At 40.8% G+C, this 19329-nt stretch overlaps 1 protein-coding gene across 6 annotated transcripts in view; it reads right to left on the bottom strand.

Annotated features, from left to right (window-relative positions):
- Nucleotides 1-19329, bottom strand: part of AFF1 (ALF transcription elongation factor 1) — a 241207-nt gene that overhangs the window by 97174 nt on the left and 124704 nt on the right. For all 6 annotated transcript variants that reach the window (XM_059722274.1, XM_059722270.1, XM_019488145.2 and 3 more), the window contains 2 exons: nt 6762-6882; nt 5315-6223 (listed from right to left, as the gene is read on the bottom strand). In XM_059722274.1, the coding sequence (XP_059578257.1) occupies nt 5315-6223; nt 6762-6882 (1030 nt within the window). The remainder of the gene's footprint in view (nt 1-5314; nt 6224-6761; nt 6883-19329) is intronic.

Here is a 19329-nt window from a genome sequence, read left to right as displayed (position 1 = left end):
CAGAAAGTCAATTTCATTTAAGACATCATACAGTGTGCTACTTTGGAAACTATTACAGGTCAAGCTAAGCATTGAGATTTCCCTGCAGGAATGAAAGAGGATGGGAAGCTGGGCTATGAAGAACAACAAGCTTCTTTAAACCAAAATGCTAAACAAAAAAGAGGTCAATAAACTAAAACACTTGTACGTGGTGAATGCATTTGTACGTACATGGTGAATATATCTGTGGTGAATATTTGCGTGTTTGTCCTGTTTCTGAAGCTTTCCCCAAGTACAACATGGAAATATCTATTTAAAATAGATAGAAGCAATCTTGAAGTGGGAGAATTATTGAGGGAAAAGGAAGAAGAGTTGTGTAGGATGTGTATATGAATACAAAATGAGTCCCTGAACAGTTATCCACTGTGGATTAATTCACTCTACAGTGAAGTTGCTTGTCTATTGAAACTGGAAGGCTTAACTTGTCAGTGTTGCCATGAGCAAAAGCTGTCAACAATGAATTCACAGCTGCAGGTGACACACAGGCCTTGGAAATTCAATTAGACAAGAGCCATTTGGTAGAAGAAATATCCCCTAAATGATATCAAAGGAGACCCTGGGAAAAACTGAATTTGGTTTGTCACTATCAGGCGTAACTGGGGCTGAACAGTATAAAACAAATTATAAAAACATGCCACAAACAGGCAGGGAGAAGGCAGTCAAATTCCTGCAGGTCACATCAAATCACTCCTTCAGCACTGGGTCAAAGAGCAGAGGCAGGGACTTTCCTGTGTTTCACTAAAAACAAGGAAATAGACTGGCCCTTTCCCAAAAAGGGCAAGCTTGACTGCTCTCCTTGGGCTCTACCCACTGTAAAATAGCTTCCAGCTACTCACTACCACATTTCAGGTGAACAGCTTTGTTAAAAATAACACGCACAAGAGCTCCAACAATTTATCCAGAGAACTTTCAAGGTATATAATGACACTTTATCTTCCTATTGCTCAGTTTCCAGCCCTAGTGAGTGAAAGGGCTTTACTTCTTTTCAAAGCCAAAAACGATGTAAAATGATGTAGAAATAAGTAGGCTGAAATAATAGGGTCTCTTAACTAAACTGAACAGTTATTTTCTCTAAAGATATGCATCCAAAATATTTCACGTACAAGATAACTATGCTATTTGATGCATATAGGCATTCAAAAGCAAAGATCTTGCACATCAGGTTATTACTTGTCTAGAAATGCAATTACAGATGAGGCTTTGAGCCTTAAGAGCCTCTCCACTTCCTTTCCAGCTGAAGCCCACAAGGAGGTAGATTTTCATTAAATATATAATATTTAATCCCACCAGGCCTGCCCTCTCAGAAGTTAGAGTCTATACATTAAAGAAAAAAAGGAGACAAAAACAGGCTATGTAAGGAGAAGTGAAGCAACATGAGGAGAAAAGAAGAACAGAATGATAGTGTAACAGTGCAGTAGAGCTGAAGGAGAACAAAGAAGCCCCAATTTGTGAGAACCACAGGAAAAAGAAGCCCTTCCAAAAATTACAGCAATAGGCAGTGCAAACAGCGGCTTCATCTCCAAAACTGGTTTGGGAAGAAGCTGGCTTGGAAATAGGACACAGCTTTGCTGTAAAGCAATCTGACTAAGGGAAAAAATGAAACCCAGATGACTTTGCCTGTCTGCTCATGAGATGCACAATGAAGAATGTTCTTCTAATCAAAGAAATTCTCATATTCAAATGAGCTCACCATTGCTCAGCACATGCCAATTTCTTACAGTTCTCCACAAGAAGTGGGTTGAGACCAACATGTCTTACAATAGGCCTTTCCATCAAAGCTGGGCCACATCTATCTTTTTTTTAAAAAGCAATAGAAACATGTCATTCAAAGTAAAAGCCCATTTCTCTGGAGGTGTGCAGGCATCCATAAACCTGAGGGTTCGTTACAGCAAACATCCACCAATGCACTAGATCTGACTTATCTTATGTCATCTCATGGAAAATATCTGTAGTGCTTCCTGTCATATTGAATGAAATAGTTTGAATGTTTGTAATGGTTGCCCATTAGCCAGTTTCAGGAAGAAGATAAGATTTATCTCCTTATCTAGGTCATTGTTTTGGACTACGTGTGAAGATCCAGACTTTGCTCAAAGTCTTAACTTTTGAATTTTATCTTTAGAAGTCTTTTACAAAGAGAACCTGAAAATTGTACTCAGCAAATATCCCGAGTTCCGAGAGATCAAACCCTAGGGCCTTTTGGAAAGATTGGTAAGAAAAGGTCACTTGCAGTGGTATGGAAGTTCCCCAAAGTAATTAAAATGATCAACAAAAGAAACTAATTACTAAGCAAAAGAATCTGTTGAGTAAGATCCGAGCCCAAATTTGGGGGTTTGAGTAGGAGTGGCCCAAGACGGCAGCTCACTCAATAAAAACTGTAACTTACTGTCCCAATTTGGAGGTGACTATACTTGCAGAACAACGAAGGAAGAATCGCAAGTGTAAGCCGGATCAGACTGATCACCTGAACCACCCTCTCTGTGAACACGAATCTCTTAGTTCACGCTGAAGCTGCGGAGCACCTGAAAGGGACTGAAGGAAGGGGACTTAGTCCTATCACTGCTGAGGCCAGCCCATTGAATTGTATTGTTGAGGCGAGCCCATTGAACCGTACTACTGAGGCCAACCCATTAAATTGTACTACTGAGGAATGAAAACATATTTAGGTGTTTGGCTTCTCGGAATTCTAGGATTGTAAGTATATTATGAAAAATAATAGTATTGATTCAAATTTAACTTTTAGTTGTAATTGTAGTTGTTTTTGTAATACTAATTCTTATAGCATTGTTTGGGAAGGAAGTGCATTCGGAGCATTGTTTCTGATATATGTAATTATTGTGTTCTTAATGTTTGTGGTGTTTCTTAAAGCTAAGCAGGGTTATATACGTAGCAAAGAATTTTAAAATAAAATTGTGTTGTATAAATTAAGTGTGTAATCATTGTGAAATCGTGCAATCAGCTAACTACTCCCCCAGCCAGTGCATCAAAATGAATCAGTAAATTGTGTGGGATTTTCTCTATTCCATAACCCACTAGAGACACTTCCCAACAGAGCACAACTGCTATGGAAAGACACTTTTACAAAGGCATCATTTAAAAATATATGTTGTACAGGACACTAATACAACCAGGTTTCTTCTTGTTTTGAGGCTTGCTTTAAGTAAACTTCATCTGCAGCATATGCATGAAATTTAACACAGAGATTAAGAAGCCAAAACATGTGGGGAAAAAAACAACTTTCTTGACAGGCAATACAAACACCCCCAGGAGTCAAACCTCTATTTCACAAGACAGCATTTTGAAAGGAAAAGAAAATCAAGTTTTATTCTGCCCCTGCTTTAAACCTTCTGATGCAAAAAGAAACACTACCTTTCTTTGCAAACACCACAGAAGGACAAGCTTCCTAACAGTCTAAGAGGTGTCAAACATATGGTCTGCAAAGCCATTACATCTTATCCTTGGGGGTCCTGGTGTGACAAGGACTTTGAGGGGCAGGGCCTGCAACAGAATCCCGACCCACCTTAGCCATGGGCTGTCATTAGCAAGGGGACAGCAGCAATGGTTAGGGGGCTAAAGTATATGATCTATGAGGAGACACTGAGGGAAATGGACTTATTTAGTCTGGAGAAGAAAAGACTGAGGAGGGATTTAATAGCAGCTTTCAACTACCTGAAGGTGGTTCCAAAGAGGATGGAGATAGACTGTTCTCAGGTGGTGACAGATGACAGAAGAAGGAACAATGGTCTCAAGTTGCAGCAAGGGAAGTTTAGGTTAGATATTAGGAAAAACTCTCATCAGGAGGGTAGTAAAGCACTGAAACAGGTTACCCAGAGAATCTGTGGACTCCCCCTCCTTGGAGGTTTTTAAAACATGGCTAGACAAAGCCTTGGCAGGGATGATCTGGTTGGGGATGTTCCTGCTTTGAGCAAGGGGTTGGACTAGATGACCTTCCTGCCAGCCCTCATTTTCTATGATTCTATGACCTCTTGCCTTACCACCACTGCAAGTGGTTGCCTGTCATACTGCCACATCTACCACTGGCCCCTCCACGGCTGCTTTTTGCCCTGCTGCCACAACCCCTGGCCCTATAGGGTGTGTCTGACATCCCTGATCTAAAACATGTGCTCCAATAGCTCATATAGTCCCAAAATGCAGCCCTGCTGTGGCTTTCGGAACTTTTAGAGAAACTTTCCTATTCACTCAGTTTCCAATTCTCTTTCAAAATGAAAGGAGATAAGAGCTGGCCATTTACTTCTACTCCTATTTACTTCTACTCAGCATTTCACAAACACTGTTACAGACTGCCTATATAGTTTCAACATGCTTTCTTCAGTTTTCTGGTAGTCAGCTTCTGTGCATTCTTACTTCTAACATGTGAAGATGCAAAATACCTCCTCATGAGCTCTGTGGCCTGGGGCACAGAAGAACTTAGTAAAGCAGGGGACTTCAGGAGGCTTAACTTTGTGGGCTTTTTACCCAACCCTAAATGCGGCTGTAGTTTATGTGGTTCGGTCTTATCCTGGAAAATAATTGCTGATTAAAAGGAGCAAGAGGGCACCGTGAATGAAGAGAGACATCTTTAAAGGCAAGTTTATCTGGACCCTAATAAAATCTTTTACTTAACAAACTGACTAGGGAAGAAAGGGAGCATTTGCAACATAAGCAAGTAAAAATACATTAGAAAAAAAAAAACCAATCAGACTAACACCCCTTCTCCTCCCCGGTAGAAAAAGCTTTTGTTTATATACATACCAGAAAGTACATGACTGAGATTGTCTAAAGTGGCTAAGAGGACTGAGTAATTTTGGAAACTTCAGTTTATAAATGTAATATAATTATTAATAGCTGTGTCCAATTACCCACTGAAGTTTTGTTTTCTGTAACGAAGGACTCAGGCTATTTAAAAACTCTTTCCCTTCCTCTCCTCTTCCAACATACACCTGGGATACAAGCACCCTCAGCACAATGGATCAGAAAATGCAGTCGTCATCTCAATTTCTGTTTAGCAAGCTGCCTTCTACAACAGAAGTTTATAGTAGAAGGATTATATCTACCCTCCCCCAAATCTGCTCCAAAGCACTGACAAACCAATCTACACCATCTTCTCTCTAGCAACCCACAGTCACCTCCCAAGACAGCAACAACCAGATTCTAGGTCTCCCACAAGATAATAAAAAGTGCACGCCAATGGGCCCTTCAACCAGCCCCTTTCCCTCAACATTCTGCCCTTCAGCTTAAGTTACTCTACTGGCAGCAGGAGAAGAGTAATTTCACTAACCTCAATGGGTTCAGACTGGATTTTCAATTTGGATAGCTTGGCCTTGACATTTGCTTTTAGATCTGATATTTTCTCGTAGGACTCTCCATGGTACTCCTCTTGAAGTGCCTTGAGCTCTGGTGACTCATTTGGTGCCTGATCTTGGCCATCCATTGGTCTGACATATGCTGTAGGTTTCTGTTGCATTACACTAGTTTTTGATGGCAAGGAAGGGGGAAATGTCTGAGAGGAAGGTTGGGTGGCACCAGCCAAGTTAATGGCTGAACAATCCTGATTTTCACTATCATGTGATCCTGCCATTAGGTCCTGAGGAGATTGCATTTGACTGCAGGACTGCCCATGACTTTTGTTGCTATTCTGTGACCTGGAATTTACATGCTGGCTGGAATGTAGAGGTGACAGGGGTGCCACCGGAGAAGAAAAAGAGGACAGCAAGGGAGAAAGTTCCAAAAGGGAGGCTTGCAGTTCATTAGTGGTACCTTTATCAACACGCCTTTCATTTTTCTTGTGGCGAGTGCCATTGTGGCCTTCCTGTCCACTGCGACTGTATTCTTGACCTTGGCTCCGACTGTTGGATAAGTTGTGGCTTTTGGTGTGCAAACTGGAGGCTGGCTCTGTTCTTAACTGTGTCTTTTGGTAGTGGATGGAATTGCTAACTGGAGAAGGAGCCCAGACCAGGGGTCCCATAGGTTGGTGGCAGATGCGATGCTGGAATGAAGGTGTTAATGTATTGCTGGTCTTTTCAAGAAAGGATGGGTGATCAGGCTTTCCTTGGGGGATCAAAGAAACAACATTTTTGGGTATCCCTATGAGATTCTGATGGGATCTGTTGCTAATGAGCTCCTTCACCTCTTCATAATTGCCCAACATGTTCTGAATGCGACTGGACAATTCATCTTCTTTGTTTGTCTGAAACAGAAGTGATGAGAAAAGAAAATGCAAGTGCCAAAAAAAAAAAAAAAAAATCAAATCCAGGTTCAAGGGGGAGAGAAAAAGTCTTAATTTTCAATAAACCACCATCTTAACACCATTTTATGGTAGGTTTAGGCAACCCTTGTTCATGTACACATCTCACTGCTGTGAAAGGGATTGCTTTCACACAAGCGCTAACCAACATGAGTAAAGGTTGCAGGTGGGCCTTTAGCAGTAGCATGGTTTCAAGCTGCAGGCTACTGATGGATGGGCAGGCCAAGTGGGTCATAAGTGTCCACCCACTAGCTTCTGGAAAAAAGGCAGATGTGCCCAATACGACATGCAGCAATCTCCAAGTTTAATACTTTAATAACCTGCAAAATGAAACCACAGTCTTAAATGCATATTTTGGGAGCTGCAATGCAAATGCAGTCCTGCTGTACACATATTGTACTCTACCATATTACACCGTACACAGAGGTCACAACTCCCCACCACCTCACCTCCTCTCAGCAATATGCTACATTACTATTACCTTGTATGGTTCTGCAAAGAGGGGAATATTTTCGGGGAAGGTGTCTCTTTCCTGAAGGGCCTCCTGATTCCGTCTCTCTCTCTCCCTGATACGAAGTAAATTTCTATCCTCATTGTACAAGCTTTGAGAAAGAGAACAACAAGATTAGTTAGCATTTTATTTTGAATGCTCAACCTAAAGATTCATAAAGTATAGAAATGGTTCTCTCAAATGACATTATATATCCATCAAGTCACTAAAGTTTAAAACCAGAAACTTTATTGGACAATCAACCTGATAGATCAGTTGCATAAGGCAGCCGGCATGCAGGAGGTTAAAGACACAGCAGATGCCTCAGTGTGAAGACATTGCTAATGAATTTCCTGACACCATACACCAAAGAGTAAACAATGTTTACAGGGAAATGCAAGTAAAGCAGCAGTGAATGTTTTTCCTATTGCTCTCATACCTGGCATTAAAGTTTAATGCATTTCCAAAAGAAAGGCAGAGATGTGTCTTATACTGACAGTCATATTAGTTCATTTTGTGAAGGATTCAATAGTTTCCCAAGTCTGCTCTATTCCAGGATACATTTTACTGGATGAATGAAAAGACAAGAGCATTTGGCTTTTGACGTCATACACTTTGAAACAATGGCTCACCCAACAATCCAGCTATTGCTGTGACATTTGAAATACAGCGTTTCTGATGGCAAACTTTTATGCACGATTGCAGCAAGTACATACTTGTGTCATTAAGAAAATTAATATGCTGATTGTCAGCCGAATGCAGATTTGAAATAGTTTCCATCACAGTTAATACTGAACTTATTCCAAATGTAGCAAAGCACAAGTTCCCAACATATATTACATGTGTCAAATTTGAAATAAATTTAAATCGGTTGAAGAGGACAACAGGTTTCTATGGAGAGAGGATAAAAGGACTCTACTTTAATTTAAAAAAAGATGCAATTTCCAATATAAAATGGGAGGATTTCATCTTTCAAACCTCTGACTATATCACAATGCTTTCTGTGCAAGTCTGGCTATGTACTGGATGATGGATATAACTGATAACTCTTCTGTAAGGGTGGAAACTGAACAGGCACTTACGTTCCCCTTTCATTATCCGCCATCAAGAGCTTTACTTATCACAGTTTAACTCTCAAAACTGTACACATTTTTTCTAAGGTTGTTGGCAAAATTACTGAAGTTTCATCCTTTGTTACACTGTAAGGGTTCTATTTTTGATGATGTCTTTTTGAAAGGATTATGTGAAGTTCCCACAAACTGATGTGGAGAATTTAGACAGATAGGGGTATTCTACATGTAGTCCAGCTTCTAGTAGGAAATCATATTAAATCCTTTTCTGAATTGCGATGAATTTGATCTTTTGAAAACAGCTGAAAGGCAATATATGCAGTTGTATAAAGTATTAGAAAATCAGTTTGGACCTGAGGCTTTAGGTCAAGTGAATATTTCAGATTATTATTTTTTGGCTTGAAATGTTTCCATCTGTGTGTGCCATCATCACTCTATGACTATATAATGTTAAATGACAGACCTGATGCAGACTATTTAAGACTGAAGTGGAATAAAGACCTAGGTATTCAGATGACAGAATCCCAATGGGGGAAAAAAAATTTAAAAAACCAAACAAACAAACAAAAAAAATCAGGAATTCACAATATTCAAGCATCGACAATTGGACTTAGACTTCATCTTCTACGACAAAAGGCAACTTTTCTCTGCACTGGGCTCCCAGTAAACTAAAAAAAAATTGAATATATTGCTGGTAGACGCATGTTGGAGATGTAACCAAGCACTACTGGCCATGTTTTGGTCGTGTCCCATTATCAATTCTTTTTGGAAAGAAATTATGAGAATAGTTAACACAGTTTTGAACATAGCATTGATAACTTTGGCAAATGTGTATGCTTCTGGATATATTCCTAAAGAACGAAAACTAAATCCTTCCCAGATTGCTGTCTTAGAATGGACCTTATAAAGTGACATGGAAAATTATAATACTACATAAGAAAAGTGGAACACCTGGAAAGATTAAAATCAGGTACAATGAGATGCCACAGAATCATAGGAAATTAGGGCTGGAAGGGACCTCAGGAGGTCATCTAGTCCAATCCCCTGCTCAAAGCAGGACTGTCCCCAACTAGAGCATCCCAGCCAAAGCTTTGTCTACCCGGCTCTTAAAAACTCCAAGGATGGAGCTTCCACCACCTCTCTGGGTAACCTGTTCCAGTGTTTTACTAGCCTCCTAGCAAGCAAATTATTCCTAATATCTAACCTAAACTTCCCTTGCTGCAACTTGAGACTGTTGCTCCTTGTTCTGTCATCAGCCATCACTGTAAACAGTCTAGCTCCATCCTCTTTGGCATAGCTGACATCTACAAAAAGAGTCATGTTTAGCAGGCTTAACTACTTTGAAATGTTTGGTGCAATTTGGAAAGAGGTCTTAGAAAATTTCAGTAACTAAATTATTACTCCTTGTACACTTCTCTTTTCTTCTTCTACCCCTCCATCTTCCATCCTGTTTATTCTTCTTCTTTTCCCCTTTATTATTGTTTGTGACACACATGTACATAGTTTAGGTCAACGTGTATAGTATGTATCTTTTATTTTTGTGTTGCATTTAAAAAAAAATTCAATAAAAAATAAAGAGGATCACTGTTTAAACTTCTAAGGTAGGAAGGGGGTAGGGATACACACTGACAAAAATTAACTCCTCTGTTTCTTCACTGACCACTGAGATTCCAGTAACGCCCTATACGTGGCTACATAGAATGGGAAGCTGAAAAACTTTTCCTGTGACCCAGGCACATAGGTATGAGTTCAACAATTTGAGAACCTGTCATTCCTCTTGTTTTCTCCCCCTGTGCCCCTATTTAAGAAATGAAACAGGCATAAGTGATTTCCAGCCAGAGATAGTAATTTACTGTATTTATTCAAATATAAGACAGGCCTGAATACAAAGTAGCTCCCCAGTAATTAGACTCTATATGGAAAATTATAAATTTGTTATAAATTTTCCAGGTATAGAATCTAATTACCGAAAATCTACCTTGAATTTATCTTCCTCCCACTGCTACAGCAAGAAAAATAGATGGGGAGGGGGTGGGGGGGAAACAACCATCAGGTAGCTTCCCCTACTCCTTACTGTCAGAACCTTCTCTCCCTGAGCACATGGAAGTGAGACACACATTTGAACACACTCACTTTGAAATAAACATTCTGGTAGTCAACTGCATAAAGGCAAATTACCATGGGTACCCAATGACTTAGTTCAACCAAAATTGATGTTTGTTTTTTGAAACTGCTACAAGTTTTAGCAAGGGTATTCCACAAACATACTTTTAAGCAACACTCTTGTACCTACTTATATATAGTACAAACTTTTTAAAACAAAAATTATGCATCCCAGGCCAAATTAGTCAAAATTAATTCCAAATCCAAGAGTCCAGAACCATGAGTGGCTCTACTACCGGCAAAAATCCTCCACCTCCATCCTAGGCCTCAGATGGTCCCATCACCTTTGGCAGATCCTACTTGCAGGCCCACGCCTGGAGGCTTGGGGTTCAGATGCCCCCAAGTTTTGCTTGCCCTCAGCCGTAAGGCCCCAAGGCAAGCTAAAGAAAAGTCTTCCATTTCCATAAAGTGGGTTTAAAGCCAAGACCTTCACACTCCAGCAGCTAAGTGTGGGGGGGGAGGGATTTAGTACAAAATCACCTTGGCAGGTACTATCCCCATGCCAGGAGGGCAGTCTTCCATGGTGTGGCTAACAAGACCACCTCCATGGTCACAGTGTTTCCCTTGCCAGGCAAGCATAGTACACTTGATCTGAACCTTCAAGAGACTGAGAAGCAATACAAACTATGCTTTATACTAACCCAAAGCAAAAAGGCTCATGATTTGCCATGTAGTTCATTGGTCTGAGCCCCAGCATAGTCAGTGTTTCAAGCCATAGTGACCCCACAGCTCAGCACTAATCAGTATGTGCATGTACTCCAAATCTCCGTTTCCCACCACAAACAGCTCCACGTGCTAAACAGAACCCAACTCATGATTGGAACAGGATGTTCTTGTCATGAGTTCTGGGATCCTCCAAAAATTGATATGCAGATAAGGTGCATGGTAACCTGGTCCAGCTCCACCTCATGGAGTGTGAGGCCACACTAATCATATGCAATGGGCTAGGAGAGGGGGTCACAGAGGGATTATGGGTGAACTGGGGCCTCAACTTGGTGATGTTTGCCAAACATTTAAGGCTAGTGAAGAAACAGGAATCATTAGGAAAAGGAAAGAAGGACACAGTTCAGCCATAGGAATGAAGAGGAAGTCAAAATTATGCAAATGTCATGGCTCACCATGACCTGAAAGAGTGGGGACTGAGTGCAGTTGGTATATACTTTACTCAGATGAGCTGCACTTACCTATCTCCCCCCCTAGCTCACAAGTAAGACATCCACATCCAAAAGGCTCCAGGCTTGGCACTTGCATGCAGGAAGCCTTCCATGGATTTGGAGAGCCTCTGAAGCCCAAGACTAAGACCCAAGACTGGATCTGGGAGGGAGAATAGTTTCCTGGTGGTAGAGCTACACACACACACAAACAACTAAGCTCTACTCTTGTCAACATTTGGAACTTAAGTATTGGGCTTTGCCCAACAGAATTCAGAACTGATTTGGCCCTTGAAATTAAATTTTAAAAACAAAAACAAAAACCAAAAACAACTTTAGAACACGCAGCTGTATAAGCTGCAGTCACATCCTGAAGTCAGGGCTGTCCAACTGGCAGCCTACAGGTTGCATGCGGCCTCCAAGGGGTTGAGCTGCAGTGCCTGAACTCCTGCCCAGCCACTCTTCCCCCCTCTGCTCTGGCTGCAACAGCAGGTAGAATTTCCAGGCTTCTTCTCCCTGCCCCAGGGTGCAGGGTGGTGCAGTCTGATATGGTACAGGAAGCAGAGAGTAAGGCCAGGGCTGCATAGTTGCCCAGTGCAACAGCATGGGGAAGGGGGAGAGTACCCAAGGCAGGTGCATGGTATATAGCAAGGGGGCATGCACGTGGCATGTGGCCTAGGGGCCCTGTGGCTCACCCTAGTACAGCCTGCATTGTGTGTGGTCCCTGCTGGTGCTGTCTGAGGACTGGGTGGCCCCCAGCTGCTTAAAATTTGGATAGCCCTGTTCTAAAGTGTTGTTTACCTGTGTTTTATCATGAAAAAAGAATGAGGTGAAGCTTAATAGTTACCTTAGGAGACTCTTCTCATCTCACTCCAGTATCAGATTCTCAAAGTATTTTCCTCACGATTCCCATCAGTACCATCCCTCCCTCCCACTCAGATCCTTCCCCATTGGTTCTTAGATCAAATTTTTTGCCATTCATTGGGCAGTTGGGGAAATAAATATGGAGTAGAAATCAGCAGCTCCCAGGCTTAGATCGTAAGCAAGGACGAGGCTTCAAAAAGGCCAAATTTTCTCTTCTGTTATAATCTGCATGCAAGGTTAATCCCTGGGGCATTCTCCTGAATACCCAGAAAATTCTTATACCTTCAGATGCATGCTGAACACCAGCACATTAATATTTTACTAAATACAACCAACTGATTTTTGTCTTCAAAATTTACAATTATGGATGCACTAGGTGTGCGGGCCGGGAGCGGTCCGAGGCCCTCGAGGGCGTGCGGCGGGCTGTGGCCAGCAGCCCTGGCACGCGGGTCGGGGAATGCAGGCCGGTGGACTTGAATTAGGCACGGATGCGTAGCGGTTGATTAAAGATTATTTTACTTACACTGTAGATGGTCGTGGTGCAGGCAGGAAAACTTGCTTGAGTTGCAGTTACAGACAGGAAAGAAGCAATGTGGACAAGAGTTCCTTCCACACGAACTCTAGCCCAATCCGGTTGAAGGCTCTAAAACTGCGAGCCCGTCGTGTCAACCGAAGAAAACAACTCGGAGAAAAGAGCTCTGGATACACTCACATGAAGTTTGCTAGGCTCCGTGGAACTTGCGCGCAGGGAAGGGGTTCGTTGAGGGATCGTTCGGCGATGGGGAGAGGCCAGAGGTTGATCAGACCCCTATAGCCTTCTTAAGGTACATGCTGGGTCCGATAGGCTCCGCAGCGCTTAGAGATCTTCACGAGACGTGAAGTCCTCCTCCTCCAGATGGTTGTGGAGTCCTCCCTTGCGGAGTTCTCCTTGGAGTTCTCCAACTTTGGCGGAAACTGCTCAAGCCTCTTATACAGCTAGCAAGCCAATCGCTAGCCGCCACATGGGAATAATTTAGAACTGGCCAATAGCGGGACACAAATTTGCACGCGGGTGGCGGGAACTCCTTTGCACCGGGGTTTTCTCTTTGCAACTGAGAAATGCACCCTGCAAAGAAAGCTCCTCATGACAGGAAATAATTTAGCAGTGCCGAAGCGCGCACACACAAAATCACACCCTTGGGTTGTGACACTAGGTATGTCGCCCTCTCCCCTGAGGAAAGCAGTCAGAGGTTCCCATTAGTCAGAGCATAGCGCGTACAGATGTTACACAAGCTTTCCCCATCCCCAAAAAGCTAACTAATGCACATGAAAGATTGTGACATCTTTCCTACTCCAGACCTAAGTCTCTCCTCAGCCAAGCCACTAGATTGGCACAACTGTATGTTAAAACAGTAACTGTGTGCTTAAAAAAATCTGTTAGATCTTGTTTTGCATTAAAGATAATAGATTTGTTTGTTTCAGAGAGGATAAAGTAGAACAAAAATACAAGGCAAATTTCAAACCACTTACAGAACGTCATCAAAATGATCAAACTCAAGAGAATACATCCTTTTCTTGCATATACCTATCACCAACATTTATAACCCCTTCAGATAATCTCTGAGTTTTTAAAAAACATTTGATAATTAGAAGGTGTTACTTTTGATTATTCAGGGAGAGATATAAACTCATGCCATTTTAAATGGTGTTTAATATGTGTCCATTTGAAAGGTCTGCTGAGCTTTATTCAATTTTTTAATAATTGGTATTGATACATTAAAGTTTAACACAAATAGATGTTGCCTTTCATCAACACAACAGAATAGACATGAAATGTCATGGAAACAGTGCTATGTGAGAATTCTAGTAATGTTTCTGGGATCCTCAGTGTATTGACTAGAACATGCCAGCAATTATAAAGACAAATCACTCGGTAATCTATATTTTAATGAAGGAAGATGCGTCTAATAGTGCACAAGGTGCACAATTTAAGTAGTGTGGTTTGTATTAAATTGGAATACTGCAGGTGCTTGCATGAAATAATCAGAGCCTTCTCTCTCTCTCTTTCTGCAGTAATTTGTAATTTATTGAAAAACAGCTATCTTGAAGGTAGTGTCCTTAAGCTTGGGCTAACCATCTCTACATACAATTACAGAAGTCAAAAAACATAAGCACTGATACAAAAAAGAAAGTTTTTCATGGTTCTTCTACCATCCCACTTGCCAAGCTTTTAGAAGCTGAGAAAAGTTATTTACCAATGAGTAGAATGAAGATGTTCATATGTGCACCTTCACTGTACAGGACAGGGGGTGCCATTTTTCACATGCTCAAGTAGAGATTTTTTGCCTTAGCAGTACCCACAGGGTATGTCATGGTTCTGCCCCTCTTGTGCATCACAGAAGGGATAAAGAGGGGATTGTATTTCCACTGAAAGAGGTCTCAGAGTCATCTAGAAAAAAAGCAACTGAAGGACTTACCAAATGCAGAATTTGCCCAGGACACTTTTGAAATGGTATAGTGCTTGGTAAAAATATGCATCAAGCTCCAGGTTGCTGCTTTGAAGGTATCAGTTATGGATATACTGTAAAGAGATACTGTGGAAATAGCCTGGGCTCTGATAAAATGGGCACTGTCCATGGACAGTGCATCCTATGGGGGCTGCTAAGGCAAAAGTCTCCATTTGAGCACTTGAGGTACAAGTGCACCCGTAAGGGTATCCATATAGGCAAACACTGCAAGGAGGACCTTAAATTCCTCTCTTAGCCTAGTCTCTCTGTATTGGTTATGTTATCAAGAACAGGTGATCAATGAATTTTCTTTAACATGTGTCTGCAATGGTTTGGGTTTCCAGTAAACATCTTCAGAATGATTCCCATGTGACAAATGGCTTGGGTTTGCCTGCAGTGGGAAACGTGGTGGGACAACATTTAATGATTGCACTGATATCTAAAGGATGTAAGTAGATTGTTCTAAGGGCGATCTTGCGTATCATGTTAGTCTTTTCTGTGGCAAGAGTCAATTAGATAGAGCACCAGTGGGTTGTTCAAATTAACATTTTGCTACAAAAGAGGACATATGCAACACACAACAGCTTCAGCAATAAGATAACACTGAAAAGTATGTAACCGCTAAACATTTAAAATAATGATGGGTTTTTATTAACATGAAAAGCATTATGGATCTCTTCCTACTCAACTCTGCTGTGATAGAAATAATAGAATATTAGAAATTGGGGATTTTAAACTGAGAAGTTGGCATGCAGAAATGGACTCCCAGAAAAACACAGGTTCTTTTCTTCTCTGAAAGATCAGCAATCATAATTCTGTTGGACAAACTACTGCAGATATTGAAGTAAAAGAAAATGAAACAAAATTATATAAAATGATGGAGCATTTAGCCTTCTGCTACATTATGTGTATCTATATCAGATTACTGTACATTAATTCAGTTCTTTGTGACAGAGAGCGTGAAACTGATGGAAAGATTCTTTTCTACTTCAATGAGCTTTGGACAAGGCCTTAACATGGGCAATACTGCATTTGGTATAAACCTTGGGTATATCCACGTGAACTTCCTGCAAAATGCAGGAGACTCCCACCAGAAGACACCATACTGCAGTTCAAAAAGTCAATGTGCTGATGATGATACCTGGATACTGAATGCATGCTCCAAAAGCATCTCAAATACAATGAAATATTGACAAAAATCATTTTATAAATTACATGATTTAAACTCGCCATTTCCTTTTAACAAATGTCACAAACATTTAAAAACAAATAAAATTCCCCAAACCTCACCACAGCCAAGAAAAAAAGTTACAAAGAAAGACTGCTGAAGGATCATAAGAATGTCATTTTGAAACTGGGGGGAAGGGAAGATTTTAATACCTTATTTTCATTTACAGTCCCAGAGTCCAACCCAGTCAGTATTGACTGGTCAGTGCTCTGACATTTTTATTTTGCTTTAAAATGAGTTAATAGGAAAATAATATGCCTAAAAATAAAATTTAAAAATAAAGCATAAAGAATGATAAATTAACTAAACTGGGCATGCAAATTATGCAAATTGCTTTCTATTAAGATATAGTATGATGCTCAACTGGACAGCAAAAGTGTTGTTTGCTTCATTCCTGTGATGGCAGACAGAAATCCAAATTCAAAGCAGCTTTCCTCAAAAGTTCAGAATTATTTAAATGAATAAAGTACATCTAATTTATACCTCCCTTCACACGTCTCATTGCAAAAAAGAGTGCCTGCTGCTTCCCATCTGTATACTCATGCAGATGCATGTAAAACAGCATCTTAAATTCTGCTTGTTGCAGAAACAGCAGCTGTAACATGGTTAATGACCTTTCCCCCCTACTTGAACCTTCCTTGACCCTCAACTCCCTCCAATCCATAAAGTAAAAAGAGTGAAAAGAAAAAGGGGGAGGGGGGGCGGGGGAAAAAAGGAAACACCAAAGGCTGTTTTTGCAATGACACCAATCCTGCAGCTTTAAAAGAACACAAACATGCCTGCTCTGGAATAGTCTGGCTGATGTGAGTATTCTCACAATACCAGCCTACCAGGCAGTGCTAAACGAGGTTAGTCATGCATTATTACTAAATGCCACTTAATGCTGCCATGGTAACTAGTGGCCCAGACTGTTTACTAGGCACAGCTGACTACTCATTTATCAAAAGGATAGGTCATTTCACTCAGTTTTTCCTTTTAATAAGCCTGACGTATCCCTTTGCTCACTTTTTAAAATCAGTCTACTAATCCTCATTCATGCTTATCTTAGGGGTATTTTCCTCATACAGAAGTGGCAAAAAGAGATGGGTATAGGTTGTAGCCATGTTGGTCTAAAGCAAGGGTGAGCAATTATTTTGGGCGGAGGGCCACTTACTGAGTTTTGGGATGCCATCGAGGGCCGTATGACAGGCAGCCAAAAGCAGATAAATATTAATTTTCTAAACTTTTCAGGGGCCTGCGGGCTGGATAGAATGGCCTGGTGGGCCCGCATGCAGCCCGTGGGCCGCATTTTGCCCACCCCTGATCTAAGGACATAGGCAAAGTTCTTTGGGTAAATCTGATATCTTTTATTAGACCAACTCAAATAGTTGTAAAATGCTTCTTTGCAAGCTTTTGGGTATAATTACTCTTCATCAGGCTGAGGAGGCATGTGCAGTTGGCCTGTGCTTTTCCTGGATGGAATGAATAGTAAAGAAGTAAAAAAGATGTGCTTTTAACAGGGAAGGGGGAGTGGGTAAAACCTAGTGCTAGGACCTTGTCCATACATCAACTAGACCCAAACACTGGAACTTGTATTCATTTGTACCTTTACTGATCTGGATGCAAGCCTGTGCATAGACTCTTACTACACATTAAGAACATCGTATTGTGAAGGCAAGTGTTTCACTACAAAACACTCTCAAAATAAGAGCATCCACATAGATTTACACCAAAGAAACTAAAGGTGTGAATTCAAACAGTCATTTTTGGTTTGAGTGTGGGGGGTAGATAAGCATTTAGGCCAAATTTTTTATTTACTAGTGATTTCAGGTGTCCAACTTTAAAAACACATTTTAAAAAGTGCCCAATTTTCATAGCACTTCAGACATTTCCAGTAGGGAAGCCTATATAAATTCAAATGGAAGCTTGTAAAAAAAAAAAATATATATATATATATATATCTATATCTCAACAGCCCCAAGTAAGGTTTAAATTTTGACAAAAAAATAAAAATAAAAAAAATTTGCATTTTCCAATAGAGAAAGAAAAGTGGAAAAAATCTGAGAAGCTTTATGCCACCATACTGAAATAACACAACACGTGCTTCCAAATCCAAATGCTTTATATAGCAAACTAACAAGCCGTGTTCAGGGAGCTCAGATTCCTACTTAATATTTTAAGTAAGCTTATTTATTTCCAACAACACACTAAAAACATAGGGCTAACTGAACTACAAATCAACAAGGAAAAAAAACAAAGCTACCAAACCCACTAAACCAGGGGCGAACAATTATTTTGGGTGGAGGGCCACTTAACGAGTTTAGGTGAGCTGTCAAGGGCTGCATGGGTAGCCCTGCCCCTTGACAGTAGCCCCACCCCCTTGTTGCTATCTTGGGATTGGAAGTCACACCCCCTAACCCCTGACCTTTGCCACTGGAAGTCCTTCCTCTTGCCCCCCAGAAATACTCCTTTTGGGAGTGGGGGTTACCATCTTAGAACCAGAAAAAACCCAAATCATACACTAACAGTCAAACACCAAAAGTTAAAAACCTACTACAGTATAACCTCATAACACCGGATTTCAATAATTCAGAATTCTTGAAAATCCTGCACTTTTAAAAAATACACTACATTGGGGAGCAGCGGGGGGGAAGTTTGCATGCAGCGGCTGCCACTGCCATCCACCACCCCATGCTGCTACGCTGCATGCGGCTGCTAATCTGGGACCAGATGCCACTACCCCCGCCCTTCCCCCCTCCCGCCCAGCTCTGGTTTAAAAAAAATGGTATTTGCAAATTTCTGGCAGGTACTTGGTCCTGAGCATGCTGGATTTATGAGGTTATATTGTATATCATTTTCATTTTATTACAAAAAATATTTTTGTCATGATTTGTATTTGCATAGTGGATGTAGAGGGGATTGCAAAATAACTCAAAAATAAATTCTTAGTTTTGTATATTGGGGGAGTGCGTGGGGGGTGTATGCAATACAAATCTCAGAAAACATCTTCATAGATTTGTAAGTGACTTCTCAACCCACAAGAGTAACAGCTGATATCATAACAGCATCTGGGCCATTTTAAGAGAAAGACGAGGAAACATTGAAAAAAAATTCTGTCCCTCCTCCTTTCATGAGTATTCTGAATATGTACAAAATACAAGAAATAAACTCTGTCCCACCTTCAGTTGTATCAAAATTGGCTGTAGTTTGCGAAAAAAATTATTCCAGTAGCACAGAAGGGGGTGGAGAAAGGTTAAAAGAAAAAATACAAACATGTAGCTAGTTTCCCTTCAGAACATATAGAACCTCTTCCTCCAAAAGATTAAGAAGGAACATTTCCTTTTAGTACAACTGCAGGAAATCGCAAGCTTATTACAGCTATTTCCTCATCAAAGCAGACTTTTTTTCCCCAAGAGAAGCTGACAACCAACATTTCTTAAGATCAACACATGTTTCCCCCCCCCGGCCGCCTTTAATGTGAAGAAAAGACAGGCTTCCAAAAGAGGGACAAAAGAAAGTACACAGGATGCAATGAAATAGCCTCATTAGTCTCACACAGCTCCAATTCTGCTCCTGCATAAGTCCTGATACCAAAAAAAAAAATCTCATTGATTTCTA

The sequence above is a fragment of the Alligator mississippiensis genome, chromosome 2 (genome assembly GCF_030867095.1).
Source record: "Alligator mississippiensis isolate rAllMis1 chromosome 2, rAllMis1, whole genome shotgun sequence".
Taxonomy (NCBI): domain Eukaryota; kingdom Metazoa; phylum Chordata; order Crocodylia; family Alligatoridae; genus Alligator; species Alligator mississippiensis.
Note: the sequence above shows the minus strand (reverse complement) of the source record. Positions and strands in the feature narration are given on the sequence as shown.